This window comes from Colius striatus, chromosome 18 (assembly GCF_028858725.1).
Source record: "Colius striatus isolate bColStr4 chromosome 18, bColStr4.1.hap1, whole genome shotgun sequence".
NCBI classification, from domain to species: domain Eukaryota; kingdom Metazoa; phylum Chordata; class Aves; order Coliiformes; family Coliidae; genus Colius; species Colius striatus.
This window is the reverse complement of record NC_084776.1, coordinates 4,959,132-4,980,937: the sequence shown is the minus strand read 5'-3', so window position 1 is coordinate 4,980,937 and position 21,806 is coordinate 4,959,132. Positions and strand designations below refer to the sequence as shown.

At 46.1% G+C, this 21,806-nt stretch overlaps 1 protein-coding gene across 1 annotated transcript; it reads right to left on the bottom strand.

Annotated features, from left to right (window-relative positions):
- Positions 1-3,598: 3,598 nt before the first annotated feature.
- Positions 3,599-3,883, bottom strand: SMIM36 (small integral membrane protein 36). Its single transcript, XM_062011172.1, has one exon. The coding sequence runs from the start codon at positions 3,881-3,883 to the stop codon at positions 3,599-3,601; it is 285 nt and encodes a 94-aa protein (XP_061867156.1).
- Between the last annotated feature and the right edge of the window lie 17,923 nt (positions 3,884-21,806).

Below are 21,806 nucleotides of genomic sequence, written 5' to 3'. Positions count from 1 at the left end.
TGAAAAGAAATGGGCTAAAAAAAGAACATGAAAAGTATTACCCAATGAAGTTATGGAAAAATATTGATGATTTAGGCACTATCATTAACACAAACAGAGGCGAATTCTAAGCCTACACCCTTTGCTCCTGCTGAAGTCAATGGTGGTTATGTTTGATGTATTTTTATGGCAACAGAGAAGTATACTGTGGGCTCAATAAGCTTCAATACTGAAGGAGTGTGAAATGTGGGTGTTTAAACAATATGTCCAAATCTCCTATGCACTCAGGAGAAGGCAAATATATAATAATTCATCATGATCAATATTTCTATAGCACCACTCAGGAAAAAATCTCATGCTCCTTCATAAATATTAATTAAATCAACCCAGCCCCTCTATGTAACAAATATTATTGACATTAACAGATGGAGAAATTAGGGCACAATTTCGTTGCCCACCACAGAGCATCTGCTGCAGATCTGGGAAGAGACAGACCCATCCCCAGCCTGGGATGAAAGACCAGATGCTGGAGTCAGGTGCCTCGTGACAAGTATCTGCCTCTAAAATCTGCACCTGGATTGTCACTGTAGAGTGGAAATGCCTCTTTGAAAGGTTAATGTCAAACAGCTTCATTAGAGAGGGAAACTCAGCAGCAGCATCCCCAAGGAAACCAGTAGACATGAGAAGGAGGGAGCCAGGAGAGAAAACCAGAAGCCAGAGATAGCAGCCATTCCCATTTCCCCATGTTTTATATTTCTGGTGTGATTTTTTCTTATGATATTCAACAGCTTTCTGCTGTGAACAGCAGAGCAGTCTATAAACAAAATACCTTTCTGTCACTCAAGCATGATGAACCAGATCTCTGAGCAGTCCTGACAGCTGCTCTGGGAGCCTATCTGCTTTCCTCCTGGGCAGCAGCAACCACCAGCAGTGTACATCTCTCCATCCTTCACACCTTCCTCATGTGCATTTCCTTGCTGCAGCTCTGGCTGTCCTTACATCCACCCCTCAAAAGCAGCTATTTTGGATACAAGCTCTCAGAGTACACTTGCTGTTGCTTTCAACACCCAGACCCTACGTGATGGGATAGACTCAGCAAAGGGAGTCAAGCCCTTGGGAGAGTCCCAAAGTCATTTGGACTGGCAGAGGGCCAGGAGACACAGGCCTTATGAAGAAGTACAAAGGTAGCTCAAGAGACTTGAGCTTGCAGTTTTTAATCCACCTAGAAGAGGGCACACTATGCTGTCAGGCTGAGTGTGAGGGGAGGGCTTGGACTTGATCTTAATGATCTTTTCCAACCAAAATGGTTCTATGATTCTAAGGGCTCTCTCATTGCTTTAACACTCCAACATTTTTCTAGTATAGACAAAAACCTAAGAAAACCATTCTATCCCCATTGGGAAGGTGAGGACCTGATGCACCTCAGTCCCGTGTTTTCTGGGAGAGGATTTTGCCAGCCGTTTAGAAATACTATCAGGAAGGTGTCATTTCCTGCTTTTACCTCCATGTTTCAGGGCAGAGTCCATCAGCCACGTCACAACTGATAAATTTCCTTACAAGTGAACACTGTGCTCTCAGGAGCATTTTCCCTGCCTGCAGCCTCCCCAGGCACTGCTGGTGGCACCGCAGCCCCAGTGTCTCAAGCTGTCAGAAGGAAACTTGGCTACTGTGTTTTGAGAAGACAAGAGACTGTGGCCAATGTATGCAAAGGGTTTGCTGCACAAATGCTCCTATATATCTGGATAATTTCAGCTATCTAGGAGTATTTATTAACATAGCCTTGCAAGGCTCTATCTCTGCATGTGTTACATAAACACGATGGCAATGATACAGCAGATGTGTCATGACATTGTTTGCATGACCTTTGTCAAAGAAAGGCAGAGCTTTACTGCTGGCATTGGGGCACTTTTTTATGACATCTCACCACCAAAACAGCCTTGCCACACTTTGTGATATTTTTGAGCTCTTTTTAGTCCCCCCCCAAGGTCTTCTAAGCAAAGATGATTGTTTCTGTCCTCCAACACCAAGGATCCCTTATCACTAAGAGGGCTTCTAGTATGTTAGATGATATATGAACACATAAAAAGCTTTAAAGAGCTTATAAGCTGAAGATAAGGGTGATAGGAGAGCCCAAGGAAAGATAACATTGGCCTGCCTGGGTGACAGTGGCCCTCACATGCCAACAACTTAGTTACTGCCAAGTTTTGCCAAAGCAGCTACAACTTGTGGTTAACTAATTACACTTTTTCAGTGCTAAATAACCAAAACAAGACATTCAACATCATTATTTCAGTATATATGGCTGAGGATCATGCCACCAGCTTCTGAATTATTACCAATTTCATCACACCAATGGACACCCAGACAGTGTCTCCCCAGACTCTTGGGTGGGTTTTGCAGCCCAGGCTGATGAAGACAGAGCAGGACCTGAGCTGTCTGTGCTCAGGAACAGCTACACAACATCACAGACACTTCTGTGGCTGTAAGAACATCTCTCTTTGTGCTTCACCGGGAGGACAAAGAGAACATTTCCTTTCCTTTCAGAAGATGTGAACTTAAGTCTATCAAGTACCAAGAGGGACAAAAACCAGCAAGAAGCAGAAGAAACTTGTTAGCCACAAAAGCCTTTAGCCTGTAGCTCCCAAATTCCGATAACAAGAGCTGATGAATATAATGTTATATTTCCTGGAGATACAATAGCAGTCTTCATATGGTCCAGCTGGAACATGATCCAGCTGAAGGAAGGCTGAGAGGTGAGGGGCAGGGTCAGATATGTGATGATGCACGATGGAACCCAGGAGGGAAGTAGCACTTGGTGCAAGGGGTCAGAAGTTTCCCTTTTGGTGGGGTGGGTGGCAGCAATGACTCACACATATCATCTTCCCAGTACATTTACCATCGTTCACACTTTCCCTTGGGCAGGAGGCTTTGTACCCAGCTTTTCCAGGAAGTATATTGTATCCTGTCAGGGGATTTGGGCAGGGCAAGGGGTACTCTGCCTTGTAAGAGCAGAGCTCATGTTCTACCTGTGGAAAATAAGTGCCAGGACAGGCTTGGCACTGCCCTCTGGGGAGCTGACAGACAACATGGAAACTATTAAATTCTGATGGGAGCAGCAGCTGGCTTCTATCAGAAAGGCACTCTCTATCCTTTTAAAATCTTCAGCGTTTCTTTTCTCACTGGGGAGATAAACAATCTCCCAAGGTCGTTTGCACTCTGTGTGTGAGCTGTGGTGAGCTGCAGGGCAGTGCAGCACTGCCCCTCCTGGGTGGGAGACCTTCAACCACACCGTGTTCCTGCAAAAACACCTGCACCAAGCACGACTCGAGATGCAACCAAGGCCCTTCTTCAGTGCTTGAGTGGACAACAGCATCACTGCTGCTGGCAGCCTCAGCATAAATGGAAACAAGTCTCTTCATGGATGGCAGCAGGAGTGCAAGGCTGTACCCACGCAGAATGCAGCTGAACAGGAACTGACCCCCTCAGCAATGGCACCAGATCAAATCAATCGGCATCTCAACTTACCGAGTGAGCGCGTTATCCTTCTGCAAACGGAGAGTAAACATGGCAGGCGAGGCAAGCTGATGGGCAGAAACCTGAGCTGCCAGGCAGTGTCCCCTTACACAACAGTAGTCCTTTTCCCTGGCAGGTCAGAGGAGTTCTCGTAGGCAGTGACAAGGTCCTTTGCCCAGCGGGTGCCAGGGGAGCCCTGCTGCATCACCACCAGCCGGATCGGGGGCTGGGTGTCTGCAGGGACCTCAGGAGCGTATTCCTTGCTGGGATCCTTCCCCCTGCAGTCATAGAGCACGCAGGAGATGAGGAAAACCAGAAGCAGAATAACATAACTAGCCACTAGAATGATGAGATTCAAGGTAACAGGGTCAATCTCCAAATAAAACTCCATTTGGTCCCATGCTATTGAGCACAAACCCAGAGAATGAAGTTTCATATGCACGAGTGAGCGACTGCAAACTGATCAGAATAGATGTATTGGCTTTGTGGTAAAAATACATTAATCCTCAGGTCTCCTGTAGCAATGGATTTCCCCGAACTGGATGATTAAAGCAGCTCAGTTTAATAACTTAAGCTCCTTCTTTTAATGCCACGTTGCCTACAGTGGCAGAAGCTAAATTTGAATGCTATATTGGCAGGAAAACATCCCCCTTACTGAGAGACTAGCTCTTTCCTTGACAAGCAGGTACCAAACTGGGTCTCCTCTAAGGACATTTAGCAGAGCTTCCCTTCTACAGGTGGATTTGGGCTCATGAGCTGAAAAAAACCCCTGATCCCTACAACTAGTAAATAAACACGGAGAGAAGTGATGGAGAAAGCCATTTGCAAGGTAACTTTTCTCAACATTTAATGAACTTCTCCTTTCAGCTAAGTTCTTTCTGCCCTCCACTGGTGCTATAGAAGGGCTTTTCAAGTGAATTTAATACTTTTATTACCCAGTTCCATATGAGGATTAGTGGGACATGTCACATCACAGTATCACACCCTGCCCAGCTCGTCCTTGCACAAACTGAGCTGTAGGATTCTGCTTCCCTCAGGCTGCTCTGTGCCCTTTGAGCCTGCCATATGTGAAAAGGTGCAATGCAACTGAACCATTTCTGTAGCCTGGGCACTACTAGTTTCTTTTCCCTAGGTAAACCCTCTGCTTGCTAAAAAAAAAGCCAGGGGAAGTTTGCACTGTGGCTGTCTCCTGCCTGGCAGCAGTGGCCAGGCTGCCCAGACACAAAACCTGCAAATACTTTTGCATCTTCCAGGTTTACATGTCTGAAGCTGCTGAGTAAGTAGGGACATATATAGCTGCCACACATTGTCCACACAGAACTTTATTTCCCTAGAAAACCGTGCTACAGAAACCACTTCTCCTCCAAAAAAACCCCAGATGCACCAGTGTATGAGATACCCTGAAGGCAGACACAACAGGCAGGAGGTGACACTGATGAGCACCACAGCCCCTATGTCAGCATGCTCACCACTTGCACACACAACTCCAAGGTTTTGGTCAGTATTACAGCACAGGAGGGTTTTAGGAAGATTAGGCTGTCCCAGCTTTCAGCACTGCCAGAGCTGTGGAAAAGGGCTTTACGTGTCAGCAGGAATCCGATCCGGCACATCTAAGCTGGAAGAAATATGTCATGGGGCCATCCTGCTGACAACAACCTAGACACAGGCTGTTCACCTTAAGGCTAACATCAGCTGCAATCCCCCACTATCTGCCCTCACAGCTCTTTAGCTGAGAAGTTCAGAAGTAGTCCCCAGGCTGGCAATGTGAGAGGTATGCTTAGCAGGGAGGGGGAACCCTACAGCACTGATGATGCATGTTTGTGAGCCAGAATTGGACTGGATAATCTCTAAATGTCCCTCCCAACCCCCATCATTCTGTGATTAATCACAGAATGGTGGGGGTTGGAAGGGACCTCTAGAAATCATCCAGCCCAGCTCCCTGCTAAAGCAGGTCAATCTAGATCAGACTCTGCAGGAACGTGTTCAGATGGGTTTGGAAATCTCCAGAGAAGGAGATTCCACATCCTCTCTGGGCAGCCTGGGCCAGGGCTCACTCACCTGAACAGTTTGTCCTCATGTTCCAGTGGAACTTCTTGTGTTCTGCTCCTAGCAACCTGTACCTGGGGTCAGCACACTGAAACCCAAGTGCCAGCTCACGTTCAGGACACACTGTAGATATTCACTGTGCTCAAGGATTGGCAGGGTCTGATGCTGCCTGCCAGCACCCCTGTCCCAGGAGAAGGAGCATCACACCACTGCATGAACCTTGTCTGCACACACTTGGATGATTTTTATAGTGAGTGTCTCTCCAGTGAGCTGGCACTACTCCTGGGGTCAGTGTTTCAGAGTCCTTCCCTGCCCAATACTGCTCCCTCCTGCCCATCCTGCAGCCACAGCACTGCTTCCCAGGCAGTGCCAGGAGCCTGGCTGATGGTCAGGGCAAAGCACTGCTTTGTGCTTGTGCAGGCTGTCTCTAGCAGGGACAGGTGAGAGTGTCAGGGGAACACATTTTCCTCAGGTGTCCAAAATTTACCTCTACTAGACTTGCTTCAAAGGCCAGACCAGCTCTGCCATTGGCTGCACCACAGTGCAGTGACAGCGTGTTGCACAAGACCTCTGATGTATCCTCTGAAAATGGATTAGCTGGAGTCTGCTATGTATTTATTCCATGATTTAATGTTTGACAAAAAGCTCACCCTGAGAGTCAGAGCTCCTGGCTGGAGACCCAAGGCCACCAGCTGCCACCAATAAAGCCACAATCAGTTCTACCCTTCTTTTGTCTATAAATTGAGGTGGACACTTGTGGACAGAAATTACCTCTTCTTCTGCAAGCACCCAGTTCAGCTGGGATGAGAGATAAGGGAAGAAAATGTGCATAACAGAAGTATACTTTTTTTTGGTTATAATTCTTGCTTGAAGCCATTGTACAGTGAATTCCACAGTACAAAAGTTCAGAGGTTGTTAAAAACAGCAAAGAACTTCACTATTGTCAGAGGAAAACCAGGTTTTAAACAGAAAGTCTTGGGAAGAGGTTCTAGTGGGAGAGAGCTACAAGTGCTTTGTTTTGAGAGCAACTACAGTACAAGTAGCAACAGGGTTGCAAGCAATGGCTGAAGATAATAAATCAGCCTGTGAGAAACTACAGCATCTTCTCATCTAGTGCAGGAGTTAAATAACAGGTCCCTGCTGTGCCAGCTCTTTTTGACTATAGCATGTTTAGGCTAATCACAGGGGCATTTTGGCTGGCAGATCCAAGCCCCAGCAGCTCAGAGAGAGGAACACATCACACAATGCACGGAGATGGATGTACACAGCAGAGTCTCCAAACGTGTCTGCTGGACTGAGGCACAGGGAAGCAAAGAGCAGTGTCCAGTCCTGGTATCTCCCAGGTGAAGCCCACATAGCAGGCGTGCTGGCAGAGCCTTGTGTGCTGCAGAACATGCTGCCCAACGTGGCTGCTCTGATTCAAGGTGTCTGCACCTCAGAGCTGCCACTCAGCCCTCACTGCCAGGCTTGATTGACTTAACTGTGGTGTCACTGCTAAAAATAACCTCCAGAGGATAAACCTCTTCAATCCTGGTGCAGTGTGAAAGAGAGGAATACCGATTACAGCAATCCCAGCATATTTCAAACAAATAATGAATTGATTCAGACAAGGTATCAGACAGGAGAGAGCTGCCTCTTGGATAGCACCTTGTGCTGCCTTGTCCCTGCAGCTCAGGTGGATGCTTACAGACTGCAGGTGGCTGCCCAAGTCCATTGCCTTTCTCCTACCAGAAACTGTAATTTAAGAGTAACAAGTGATAGGACAAGAGGAAACAGCCTCAAGTTGCCCCAGGGGACATTTAGATTGGAGATTGGGAAAAACTTCCCTGAGAGGGGTGTCAGCCCCTGTGCCAGGCTGCTCAGGGAGCTGGGGGAGTCCCCAGCCCTGGAGCTATTGTAAAGCCATGGAGCTGAGGTGATGAGGGCCATGGGTTAGTGCTGGCCTGAGCAGGGTGAGGGGAGAGGTTGAACTCAATGATCTCAAAGGTCTTTTCCAACCCAAATGAGTCCATTATTCTAAGAGGGAAAGTACATAGCTTTAAGGGCAGTAAGATCAGGAACCAAACTGCAGTTACCCCAACATCTACAGTCCAAGTGTCACCTGCTCAGAGCAAATCCAATGAGAGGAGATTTGTTATGCACATCTTGTGCAGACATCAAGGGCAGCAACAAAAGGGAATGCCTCTAGGGCAAACAATGTTTGGTGTTTAAAAGGAGCCACACATCAGTGTGTATTTAGCCTGTGGCCTTTGGGATCTTGCCTTCCTCCTGCACAAGCTCTGCCAGAGTTAGAGCCACTCTTTACTCCCCACTGTGCTACAAGGAGTCTCTCACCCAGGTCTCCTCTATTGCCTGCAAATTTCCATACTGCAAGATGTAATTTAACATAGCTGAGAACTTTGGGGAGAGGGGCTGGAATTAACCAGTAACACTAAAAATAACCAGAGGCAAGGGCTAACCAGGATCCCACCCTCACTCGACAGAACACGGCAGCACCTTACACCCGAATTCACAGCAGCCCTCGCACAGCCAGTTGTACAATAGCATGACTTGATGCTCAGCTCAGGTTTAACATGATCCTCACTGCTCTGCCCTTGCCTAATTCAGGGTGGCCACACGTAGGTGCTGTTGCTTTCCTTATGGAAGCATCGGGAGAGCAGCGGGAGGTGCTGAGCTCCGGCGGGCGGCAGCGGGAGGTCGCAACATCGCCCGGGACCCCCGTGTCCATTAAACTCCTCAGCACAAGACACAAAGCTGCTTTCCAAGAGCCACCCCTCTACTGTTTTTTAAATCCCTTTTTGTCAGTGGCATCACTCCTTTGTCAGTACCTGAAGCGGAGTTTGTGCTGTTACCGTGCAGGGTTTATAATACCCTTCTTCTCAAGAAGTATTTGAGTGCAGTTGTTAGACTATTTCCTGCTCTAAAAGCTCATTTGTTATCTATTTGATCTCTACAGCATTAAAAAACAGCTGTAAAAACGCTGCTTTTGAGAAAAAAAATAGAAATTCAAGAGGAAAGATTAAAAAAGAGACAAAATATCTATTATGGTACAGCTTACTTAGTCAGTTGTAGTGCACTTCCCTCCTGGGATCCTAAACCCACAAATAAAACACAGCCAGTGAAAGCTTGACTTTGAGACTATGAATAGTCCTACAGAGGTAAAGGACACAGCTAGTGCTTGAGGTTAAGCACATGCTGAATCTTGCTGGAAAAAAAAATCACAAGCTCAAAACAAAGACTGAAGTCTTACCATATTAAACATTGGCCATGAATGTTGCTTGTACAGCTCCAGTCCCCAAAAACTCAGACACTATTGCTACCACAGTCAGAAAAAACACTCCTCACCTACAACCTCTTGTACCCAGCAGAGCCACATACTGACTTAAATCCAATTACCTTTATCTGCAAATTGACCTACTAGAAAAGTCTCAGCTGGAAAAGAGCTGGTCCTCAGTAAAATAAATCCAGTTGCCATGAGGTGGCAGATGCTGATCAGTTATTTTTCTTGTTGCTTTTTCTTTGTCTCAGGGCTCCAGGTGAGGTATATCACTCAAATCTGTGGCCCAGCTGAGATATATCAAACAAAAATGGGACACTTCTCCCTGAACTCCCTGCTGGAGAGCTATGCTGGCATCAGAGCTGACAATTTGGTGCTGCAAGAAGTAAAACCCAAAGGAGCTGATTCCACACTGTGGTGTTTGCTTTGGATATGTCTCTTGCAAGCAAAAGATTAATTTTCTTATAGAGAAGTGTGCATAAATTCAGAATGATACACAGGACAAAGGGACTGAGGGGTTAGAGAGCTTGAGCTTAGCCAGGGGGTTCATGAGATGTGACAGGCAGGACAGGACTCCTTTTCATGATCTCCAGTAGGATGTAACTCAAATGATGGTGAACATTCAAGTAAAAGAATTTCAAATGTAATTTACTCTTTTGTTAACCACAAAGATAGATTTGATGTGGAAGGTAAAACCCATGACTTGGTTTCAGAACAGTGATCTGAATCTTCATGTGAGATAAATCTCTGTAACTTTATCAACATAAGGGGGCTCAACAGAGTGTGGGTGTCAGTGCTGCTCTTTAAGGTGAGAGCCTATAGATGATTGATACCTGAAGAAAGGCAACAGGCTTATTTTTCATCTCTAGGTAACTTTCCAATGAGAGCTAAGGCAGCATGTGAGGATTTTGACATACAACTAGCCAAGAGATACCCTGTCTGTAATGCTGCACCCATGAGATGTGCAAGAGTACAAAACCACCTCAAACTGTGGTAAATCTACATTGATGTGCTGTGAAATATTTAGCCAGGCCACTTGTCCTTGGGTGCTTGAGAAGGATTTGCAAATGTGAATACCTTCTGATTATTAATGGTGAAATGACATAAAAACAGGAGAAAAGAATGGGAATATCTGATATTGAATGCAAGTCTCATGGAATGGGTCACACATGGGTAAAGCAGACTCTAATTGGGTTTTGATTCTGCTGGAGCTGAGCTGCTCACATAGTTTGTCTTCTGTCCTGTAACATATCTTCTTCAAGAGCTAATCAAGATAAAACCAGAGTGATACAGGCACAGTTGCATCAAATCAATGGTTCTCCTGATCTGAGTCTATTATAAAACTCAAAATTACACCATATAAACTACCCCATGCTTCCTACTGTTCTGACTTGGTGCTGCAAACTGACTGTAGCAAGTCTTTAAGGATACACTTCCCTTGTTTTATTGAAGTACATGCTCATGGGCTTTGCAGAATTGGGACTGATTTAGGCACACGCAGCACTCAGCTCAGGCATGTTGGGCTGTTAACTACATTGTGGCTGCCAGAAATGCAATTATTATTGTAGGTAGTAAAGCACTTCAGATGAGAAATCACAAAGTGAGAGCTATAGCTCCTTGTTTTAGAGCACTACAGCTCCTGATTTTATTGCTTGTGAGGATTAAGGGCTGTATTCCTTCCTTCCTCACACCCAGTAAATGAGGATTCTGCTGGTCTGGCTCACTCTGACTGGAGCAGGCTGAAGTATGGTAGTGGAAGGCTCTTGGTGCTCCACAAGCTGGGGTGTTCTGGGGATGATGATCCCTTCCCTGGCACAACTGCACCCTGGAAGAGGAAGATAGGCACTGGAAGCCTTAGGTGACCCCTAGAAAAGTCAGGTGCTACACACAGGAGAAAGCCCAGAACCCAGCCTGAGAGAAGGTCAAGGAACTGAAGGCTCCAACTTTTGCCATTGCAGACAGAGCAGCAGAACAGTTCCCAGTTTCTATTTGTACCAAATCTGTACATTTTTCCTCAGTGACATATGTGTATTTGCTTCTCTTTCTGCTTGCCTTGAATAAACCTCCGTGGGGCAGGCTGTGAGCATCACTGTTCCTGGGGTACATTTGAGTGCTGGTGTGATCATGTTACAAGTCTGCAGGCAATAAATTAATTTTGCTGTGAGTTCAATCTGCTTTTTCTTGGTTTTCTTTCAAGATTCTCCTGCCTTGGGACAACTGGCAACACATAGCTTCTTTTCAAAGGCCCAGAGGACTTCTGTGAGCTGGGAACAGGGAGAGGCAGGATAAAACACAAGAGTCACCACGATCATGAGCAGCGGCTGCTGAGGCAGCTCTGCAAAACCAGTGGTCTCCAGCCCTGACTCTCAATCAGTGCTTTGTTGAATATGATGTTGGGTGAAGAAGACAAAGGAGCTGGATGATGAGAAAAGGTAAGGTTCTCTAAACACAACTTGGCAAGGTTTGCCTAAGAAGGTCTTGCAGAGCTCTCTGCTAGATCCAGCTGAGGTGTAAGTGGAGGGAAAAACCCCTGAGGTTTCCCAAAGCAGGTTTTGTTTGTTTGTTTGGACTTTTCAGGCTCCTTGCTAGGACCCCTGTGAATCTGTGTCATGTGTGAAGGCAGCAAATAAAGTGAACCCTGAATTTTGCTTTTTTTCAGAGAATACAAGCCTCCCTCAAAGGAGGATCCTTGAACACCAGTCAGACACCTGGTGAACAAACCAGCTGTTCCCAGCCGGTCTTTCCATCTCTCTTTTTCATTGTTTGCAGAAACAATGAAATGATCAAGTACTAAGAGGGCTGAACTGATGAAAAAAAAAGAGACCCAAGTGCCAAGCTCTTTAGTGCTCTGTGTAAAACCCAAATAAATGGAAAAATAAATCAAGCTTAGACATCAACAGGAAATTGAAAAGTTACATCAATGGAAGGGCAGAAATGTATACGTCAATCATTTGGCTGGAGATGCTGTGGTATAAACAGATTTTTATCACATATAACTCTCTATTCAAATAATGATGTCCTAGATTTCTTTTGTAAAAGTACACAGAGTACAATTTTGCCAACAAGCCTCTGGGAACAAATACAAACAAGTAGAGCAAGCCTGGTTTTGCTGTCCCTGGTTTCAAGTTCACCAAGTTTTTAAAGCATCAGTTTAATTCAGAAGAACAGAAAAGGATTGTGCTTGGTGCTCAGTCAAGGCTGCAGGACTCATTCAATGCCTACAGCTCAGCAGATGTTTTGCTGATCAGAGCTGAACTCCTTGAAGTGTAGGGTTCCCAATGCACTCAAACCTAACCAGCATTATCACCTCTCTTTCCCTTCCCTCACTGAAACCCAGGTTTCTTTAAGTTAGTTCATTTGCCTACAGGTGAAAGGTGAAGTGTGACAGCAGCCCCTCACCATCCCCTGTGGCACTCATTGCCGTCACCACACCTCAGAAGGTCAGCCTGGTGTCCCCTTCATGGCAGGGACTGGTCCCTCCTGAGGGACCCACACTGCTGCCAGCCGCCCTTGGGTGCAGATAAGCACCCCTTGAGGACAAAGCCTTTGCCTTCCTCTTGAGATGGAAGATATCTGGATACAAACAGCAATAAATAACTGATGTGTCAGTCTGAACTAAATCCTGTTCCCCTGCCTCACCCACTTCCACTCTGCTTACCACCAGGCTTTTTTTCATACTCTCTCTGCTTCTTCCACACCCACCTTTTAATTTTGTATTCCCTCAGACAAAAGCATGGCTCCAGTCTGCAGCAAGAGGCTTTTCCTGGGAGTTTTTCATCCCTCACAAGGAGGAAACCACATCCCCATGCTGTTGGGAGGCTTGGGCTTCTGATCTCCACCTTCCAGCCTTGCTCCTGACACTTGGACTTTCCCTCTTGTCTAGACCCATCAGTTATACTGCAGTCAGCCCTGCCATGTTCCTTGGGTTTCTTTCTTGGCACCAGTCACACTTTTCTCCCGTGGATTTTCTCCCAATCATTTTTGCATTGTTCTCTCTCAGTCACTATCTTATCATAGCTACATTGTTCCTTTTTGGCTTCCTCTGTGGTTCCTATCTGTCTTTTCTTTGTGTATCAACATAGGCTTAGCTGGAGTCAAGTTCTGATGTCATTCATCAGACATCTTGTTACTGCTAATGAATGGCATTCTGATTTTGCTGTGTTCCTGTCAAGGTACTTCAACCTCTCTGAGCAAAAACTCAGCTGAACTCAAGTCAAACATATCCTTCAACTGACCAAAAAGCCCTGAACTGAAGTGGGAGTCAGAGTGGTGGGAAGGTGACTGTGAAAATGTTCACAAGTGTGGCATGAAATGAGGACTTGTTTGCCCTGAGCTTTCCCCAGAGCTGCAGAGCTGGACTCAGTTGGCCAAAGCCCCTGTGATGCCCTACAGACCCATTTATGTGAACTGCTAGAGTACAGCTCTGATTTGAAATCAGGCACTGCTTAGAGCTTTCCATGACAGTTCAATAGCCATAGCTCTGGTTGAGCTCTACACTGATACTTCAGATTGCTTTTCCCCAGAGAGAAAACTGATATTAACACTGTCATACACTGGTAGGATACAAATGAGGTACAGACAGAGCCCTGCATATGTGTAGATGCCTGTCTCTAAGGCCCCTTGACTGCTCTGGTTGCAGCCAGATGCTCATGCCTGCTTTCACTGGCATTTAATTTACTGCTGTAGAAAATCTTGTATGGAAGCACTATTGCATTTCCATCACTGTCTCCAAGTGGCTGCTGAGGTTCTGGTTTGCCAGATGTTCAAGCAGATGGCCCAACCAATGCATATGTAAATGAAATTACTTTTCTTTGTGCTTTCAAGAGTAGTTAATTACCTGGTGGCAGTTAACTGTGTGGTGGGTCACTCAGTGGAGACAGATCAGAAACAGAACTGACAGAAATCTATATATTCTGAAAATAGTTTCAACTTTTTCACCTAATTGCTCAGCAACTTCTTTTGATGAGCAGCACACCTAATCTTCATGTAGCAAAGGTAGACAAAGAGGAAATGTTGATATCCTAACCTTTTAATACAAGCATTAAATCCACCATTTGTGTCTGTCATGGTTTAATCCAAACTGGCAACTCAGCACCATGCAGCCACTCTCTGGGAGACCTGACTGGTGCTGAAGGCTATCAGAAGAGCCTGTCATCAATGACGCCTGGATGTATTACATCCTCAGGTCTTCTACAGCAACATCTGCAGTTGCTGCCATTGGAGATTGGGTGAACAATTCCATCTTTTCAAGCTGGATTCACAAAAAAGTGCTTTCAGATCCAAAGCTAAAACTTCCTATGAAGTTACAAATCCTCATGGCTCAGGTGGCCATCAGCATCCATCCCTGGTACCTGTCCTTCAGCTTCACAAAGGGCAGCTTTAAAGCAGCAGCCTATGGCTTTCGGAAAAATCTTGGGATGTAAAAGCAGGTAAATGAGATGCCTGCTTCCCCAGAGAAGGTATTTGTGCTCAGAGGTGTGTTAAGTTTTACAAGACTCAGTGCAACACTTGGGCTTCATGTGGACCACCCAGTTGCCTGGCAAGAAACCCATTTTTCTCATGGTTTCGGCCATGTCTTTGCTCGACTGCTGCTTTTACAGCTCTCTTGTTTTCCCAGCTGGTTTGTGTGCCTGAGATCAGGTCGCTGAAAGCAAAGGGCTTGCTCAGAAGTTAAACAAAAGCCCTTTCTAGTTAAAAAGAAGGAAAAAGAAAAAAGTGCAGCTGCAGGGAGCCTCCTTCTCCAAGGAGGTAGCGTTTGCTTTGGAGGCCCTTCAAAACATCCAAGGCTGCACTGCACATGACTAACACTGCCAAGGTGTGTGTGTGGGGGTGAGATTTAACAGAAGAGAATTAGAGGAAAAGACTTCAGCAACAGAAATATACACCCAAAGGATCAGCCCCTCTTCCTGAAACATCAGGAAAATCAAGGTGGACATATGGGACTGGCTAAAAGGAGATCGATACTCAAACGGATTGAATATAGAAGTTCTGTTCCTACCACAGCCACAAACTTCAGATATGATCATAATGCTTAGTCACTACAAGGATGACATTCAAGCCTGGCTGGAAAGCACCAGGAGCTCTAAAGACACCTGAATAACAGAGGGAGAAGGGAGAAGTTTGTCTGCTCCCCATCACAGCCTCAGTTCTCATCCCCTATCCTCAACTTTTTTCATTAAATACCCTGGGGACCAAAAGTGAAGAAGATACTGCTCTCATAAATTTGTTTTTCTTGGAACACAAAGCCCCTGCTTTGTGGGAAAACAGAGATGGGCCTATCTTGCACTGTCCTGAAAGGGTGATCCCACCCCAGACAGCTGCAGACTCTCACAGACATTTTGGGAAAATCCAAAAGTAATTGCTCTGATTTTACTCTTTGGGAACAAGGTGTAGAACCTGTAGCTGTGAGAGAATTGCAGCCACTCAACAACTGACAGCCAGATGGTACCCAGTTGCCCAAAGGTAGTCAGAAGACTGATGTCTGCCCCAGTACTTCCCAGCCCTGTTGTCCTGAGAACACTCAGAGCACTCATCCTGGGAGAGGACCTGCAGGATATGGTCCAAGGGAGGAAGACCTGTAGCACATGTCTAGGGGTCTACCTGCATGAAGTCCCATCTGTCCTTCAGGAGATACCATACACCGTGCTGCTATCACATTGATTTAAGAAGCTCAGCTGTGGGCAGCCACAAGTGCAGCCTCGTGTCCTGGTGGCAGCCATCTCCACGTCATGCCTGGGCTGCAGTGCAGCAGTGGGGAGTTGGTCAGGTGGGAGACTTCCCTGGGCACCGAATAAATGCTTCCACTTTTAGTGCTGGTCAGATATCCAAGAACCAGACACTGTAATCAAGTCATTCAATGGCAGCTTTTTTATCATTATTATTCTCCTGGAGCACAGAAAGCAAGACCCCTACTTGCCTGGCAGGAATTGAACACGCTTTGAAGGAATCTGAATTACTGGATTAAAATGTGAAGCCTTCTATGTTTTGTGCAGAAAACCAACAATACTGAGTGTTCTGTGGACACACAGGGGTGTCATACATCAATCCCCTGATATTTTAGGACATTGTAGACATACTGTCTTGATTTTTAAACAACTGCAAGGGCAGAATTTTTGTTCCCATGGAAGCTATTTTTTTATTATACTCCTAAACCTAATCTTAATTCTTCCCAGTGTACTTTGGACTGTGGCCAATCCCTGCATGTGTGGTAGGAAGCTGCCTCGCACAACTCCCTGCAAAATGGGATGATGGAGAGCAGCTCCACAGGCTCCTGTGGCATCCAAGCCTGTGAGGAGCAGAAGGCAGCAGCAGCAGCTTGGCTGGCAAGGAGATGGCAAGTGGCATCCCACAGAGGCCAGGGGAGAGGCTGGTGCTACGGTAACAGGGTGGAAAAGCAACACGTGGAGATTAAAAAAGAAAGAGGGGAGAGCAAACTCCTTTGATAGCCTTAATATCACAATCAGGAGAAACTTCCTGGCCTCATATTTTCCATATAAACACTCTTGACTGGGTGAAGTTAATGGTTCCCTAACTGCCACGCAGAAGGGCTCGATCAGTTCAATTGACGTCACAGATGGAGCATTTTAATGAAATGTGCTGCGCTTCCCCCATTTATATGTTTGACCCTAACCTTTACCAGATGTTCAATTCATGCTCACTCACAGACACTGCAGCACTGTGTTTGGGAGGCTCTTGGAAATCTGAAATGCTGAAGTGGAAAGAAAATCCTCTGACACGAACTCTTTTGTTTGAGCTGCTCCTGCCGTGGGCCACGGACTGTGCAGAGGGCTCTGCTCTGCTTACACAGGAGCCTACCCAGGATAGACAGGGGAGAAAAGGGCCAGAGGAGTTATATTGTGTGATGCCTACCTATGCAAGAGCACAAAGGATCCCCCTGATACTGAATAGACCACAAGGAAAGCTGAGCTTGTGTCAGAGGAAGCAGAAAAGAAGCTAAAATACCCAAATTCAGCATTTGTCTCTGCCGTGTCTCCTTGAGCCAGCTGTTTCTGCCTCTCAGCCTTGTTTCCCAGCTATAAAACAGGACAATGTCCCTTTGCCCAGGTACATCCTGGGTTTACGAAGGGCAGGGCTGGATTCGGAAGAGGCTGCATGGCTGGGGCTGTGAGGGCTCACTCCTGTCCCCTGTGACAGTCCATGCTCTTCCTTGGATGTGAGCAAATCAGCATCAGCACTGCATTCCCACCAGCCTCACACAGCTCTGAATGCACATCTGCTCCACGCTGACGCTTCCACCCCAGAAGTTACACCTGCAAAGCTGTGTGTCACTGAGCTTTGCAGAAAGTGCAGCAAGCTGGAAATCAATCACAATCAGGAAAAAAGCATGGCATCCAAGAAGCCATCAAAAGCTCCCTTGTGTTTGATGCACATTTAGAAAGTCTCCTTCTCATTCTGTCTTCAAAAGGAAGATACATGATGGAAGAAGAGAGGGTTAAAAGGAGAATCATGTTCCCAAACCTCAGCTTTGGTTTTCAATCACTTCATTTGAGGTAAATTGGAAGCTGGACCCAAGCCACACTTTAGTTCTGGGTTTGGATTACCAAATTGGAAGTCACTGATGAGGTTTTGCACAACTAAACCCATATCCTCCTTGGCCTGATCTTTGCTGAAACCAAGCTAGCCTTGAGCAAAAATAAATGAATCAATCCTTAAAAAACACACACACCAAAAATGCTGAACTCAACAACCACAAACTGAGAGACAGAGCATCTGAAAGCTTGTCAAGGCACTCATTCCTTTTAACCCAGGAAAGGCCAAACTTGTAGCACCAGCACTTTGCAAAAGATTAGACAGTAAAAACATTTGGAAATGTTAAAATGTAAAAACTGATGAATTTGTTTTGAGTAATTGTGTGCACACATATAAAAACTCTGTATTCTGCAGCCATACACTCTGCATTTGTCCCCAGGCAGATGACACTGACTGTTGGTGCAGCAACCTCAGACCTGCTCATGTTCCACTTCGACATTGATCCTGCAAACAGTTTGGTGGATTGAAACAAAGTGGGGCTGAGGTTCTCTTGACCTTGGGATAAATGCAGCCATGTATGGAGCCAGACTAGCAAAGCTGTCCTGACTCAAAGGCACACCTTCCTGCAACCCAAAACAGTATCCATGGTTAGGTAAGTCTGAAGTGTTATATTCTTGAAAGTCACAGCTGCTCTCAGCCCCATGTGATTGCAAAGGAAACGTCCCTCCTGCCTGGTGTTGACACAGAATGAAGAAATGCTCACAAAGGACAAGCCCTCCGCTGCCCATGTGCTGCAGGGCAGAATATGGCCTGGCTATAGGCTATGTGCATCGATGAGAATCCCAAACTCTAGGCATGGGCTGGTTTCCACATGCAAGAGGAGATGCAGCAGCCCAGAGGGATGCCACGGCAGCAACAACTGCCCCACGGCACCACTGACCTGGGGATTCTTCCCAGAAGTTGCAAGAAGTGGGAATTGTAAAGTAACTCAAACCACAGTGCAGGAAGCAGAGGCTCTGTCTGCAGGCTGGCAGCCAAGGCACTCGGGGCTTGCTGCAGGTCAGGCAGTGTCCCGTCCCCTGATCACCAGCCCATTAACACCAGCACACTTCTATTAGCAGGAAACTCCTAAATCCAACCATCAAGATGTGAGTGTAATTTGAATCTGATAAAAACAGCAGGTAGGTCTTCTCTTGGCCCCAAGGTGGGAAGAGGAGCTCTTCTCTGCTCTCAGACTCAGAAATACAACCCAGGCATCAACACTTCAAAGTATTTTACCAGTGGCAAGGAGAAGGATTCAAGCAGAGCAGGAAATAATAACATCTTCATTTGGATCAGAGCTGAAAACTTGACTGGGACATCTTCCCTGCCATAGTTTACACATCCTCATAGACAGATATGTTGGAAGTGATTTTTACAGCCAGCCAGGAGACAGGCACAGAACTCACACCAGCTCTGGGAGGAATCACATGCCTCAGCCCCCTATGAAGTGTCTGCCTCCCTGGTAAGAAGAATGCAAAGGGTTGTTTTTCTGGTATCCCTTAAGCCCATTTGGTTTTATTTTCCTTTACTTACTAGCAATAAATTGTTTCATTTCTCTTGCTCACCAAACACTTTTCTTTATATTGTGGAGTTTTTTGTTTGCTCATTTGTTGCAACAGGAGTGGTGAAAGGCTCAGTCTGGGTTTGCCAGGTCACGCACCAAAGTTAACATGAGGCATGAAATTCCTTTAGAGCAACTTCTTAAAACTTTGTACCCCAAGGAAGAAGGAATTCTGACTTCCCTTTCTGAACAAAATCACTTATTGAGGGAAAGGTTCTGTCCTTGAGATGCTCTTTAAAATAGCAGCTGTGGATTGACACAATGGGTTGGAGAAAATCATTTGAGTATCACCTGGTGTGTGTTGTTTGGAGACCAGTCAGCTTGTCCTAGTTTATGTGCTTTTCTTACCCCAATTAAAAAGGCACTTAGAGCAATAACTATTAATACCAAAAGTGCCAAGATCAGAGATATGAAGATCCCGGTTAATGCACAGCTCCTCTTGCAGCAACCGTCTCCCTGCATGGCTCAACAGAACTGCCAAGGGAAATTGCCTCAAGTGAAGGAAAGTGGAGCCAACGAAGCAGACAGCATAATGATTTTTTTTCCATCTTGTCACAACTGGGCACAGAGGGCTGACAGCCTGGATTTATGGATTTATGGCTGCCTTTACAGCCTCTGCTGCCTCCTAGCAGCTGTTGTGCCAAATAAACCATCAACCAAAACTAAAATCACCGAGGCAAGAACATTCTGCCTGAGAGGAAGAAGTGTAGGCACTCATTAATGAAATTAATCACTGGTAATAAAATATCCAAAAGTAAAAAAGATATATCTCCTTTCCTTGTTGAGCTGAGATGTGTAACTCTCCCTTTCTTGTATTCACGTGTATGTGCACACTCAGGAGAAACACTTGGCCCCAGGGCTCATCTGGGGCACAGGCTTTTGCTAAAGGCTTTACCCAGTTCTCACACTGCAGCTGGAGCTGAACCAAAGGAAAAAACTAAGCAAAATGTGGAGGAAAAAAGGAACCAGGGTCATCAAAACTCAAAGAAGAGTGGGAGCCACAAAAAAATAATCCGACCTTTCTTCCCAGGCTGCAGTATTGGATGAACCATACAGCACCAAGGTCTCACTGGGCTGCCCAGTGAGATGTGCAGACCCTGGTTCAGCCCCAGTGTCAGTGCTGCCTGTGGCACCTCAAGGGCTGCTCAGCTGAAAATCCTGCCAAAAAACCAGCAGCTTCTAGCAATCAGTAAGACAGTGGGGAAAAAAGAGTGAGTCGACAGCATGGGTAAAAGTAGGGTTTCTCTTAGGGTTTCTCTTAGGGTTAAAGTATGTTTTTGAGGGTGATGAGAAGTGACAGGGCCATTGTGGGGCCAGGCTGGCAGGAGGGGGCTGCCAGCTCCAGTGTGGAGGTGACAGTTGCAACAAATCTAGGGTTTCTGAACTGAGCTCCTTGGCTCACATGGGAGGGGAAGGAAGAAACAGTATCTGAAGATGGCTGTTATATTGGCTGTGCCAAAGTCCCTGTTGATTTTAGCCAGTGAAGAATGGTCTGCTGTGTTCCCTAGTTGTCTTGGCTCACACTCATTAAGGCACTTAAAAAGCTGTCTAGCTTCAAGTATGTGTTTAAGTGTTTTGCTGAATTAGTCAATTAGCATATTTACTTGCTTGCAAGCACTGGGATTTTGATGGATGCTTTTGATGGCCTCTGTGCAGACCACAGGTACCAAGTTACCCTCCTGATCACACTTCCACAGCCTGTGGCAACCCTGCCCTGCAAAACTGCTGCATGAGGAAAAACTGGGCTTGGCTGCATGTCTCTGGTCATCTCCAAGCTGTACTGAGGCAATTTTTGTGTTCAGCTTCATTGTGTCATTTGCAACACCCAGTGCCATTTGGAAACTCGTGGCTACACAAAGCAGACCTGCCAGAAATGGTTTTAAATGATTATGTTTGAAGTTTGCTTTTCCTACTAATTGAGGCTCTGAGCTCCAGTGATGCTTTTCCTTTTATTTAACCAAGGGAAGCTGTTTCCAAGGAATCATACATATAGCTCATATCAAAGACTTCAAGAGCAGCGATGCGCCCCAAGACACGACGGATGTGATTCACGGTGACTCACGGGCTGGGTCCAGCTGCCAAATGAATCAGCACTTGCAGCAACCTCATCAAAATCCACCCTCCAAGATGAAGGACCTGTGGTATGTGTCCATGCCAGGTGGAAGGAGATGAGCCCCAGATATCCCATTGCACCTCAGATCACAGCACACAGCAGTGGCCCCATCCTCAATCCCAATATGGTGTCCTGTGGCATCTGCAGCTCTGCACCATCATGGACAAACTCCCCAGAGGGGAATTTAAAATCACTCCTTGCTTATGTCTCTAGTTTCCTCATGGAAATATATAACACAAAAGAGCTGAATTTCTGGTGAAGATCAGGCCTGGGTGCAGAAGACTTCAAGTCTTCTCAGCTCATTACAAGCCAGACTCGAGCCAATTCCAGAGAAACCCATAGCCAAATGAAGTGCTGAAACAAGTCATTTCTTTGAAACCTTCTGTGGAAGCAATCTCCTGGCTGGTGCAGCCCAAGGGGAGGATTGCAGTGCTGGCACTCAGGCCCCTTCCCCTCCCACGTTTGCCAAACAGCAGCAAGTAAGGGATTTTTTCCCTTGCTGTAGAAAGTGCAATCCAAATTCTTGCCAATTCTTGTAAAATCTGAAAGCTGAGCCAGCCTGACTTTTCCATACACACACACACACACACACACTCCCCTGAACACATACCCCATGTACTTCGTGATTGGTTGCTGCAGAGGCAGGAGAAGATGGCAACCATCTGTTTGTATGGATGGGAGAGTGAAAGAGCCATGAGGAAAGTTCTGGGGAGGCAGTCCAGCTTGAGCTGTGATTTATAACTGTTAATACAACAAATCCTCTCCAATTGCCCTGGCATTTTTCA

Excerpts from the sequence above, each read along its gene's own strand:
- SMIM36 (XM_062011172.1), bottom strand. The coding sequence starts at position 3,883 with ATGGAGTTTTATTTGGAGATTGACCCTGTTACCTTGAATCTCATCATT.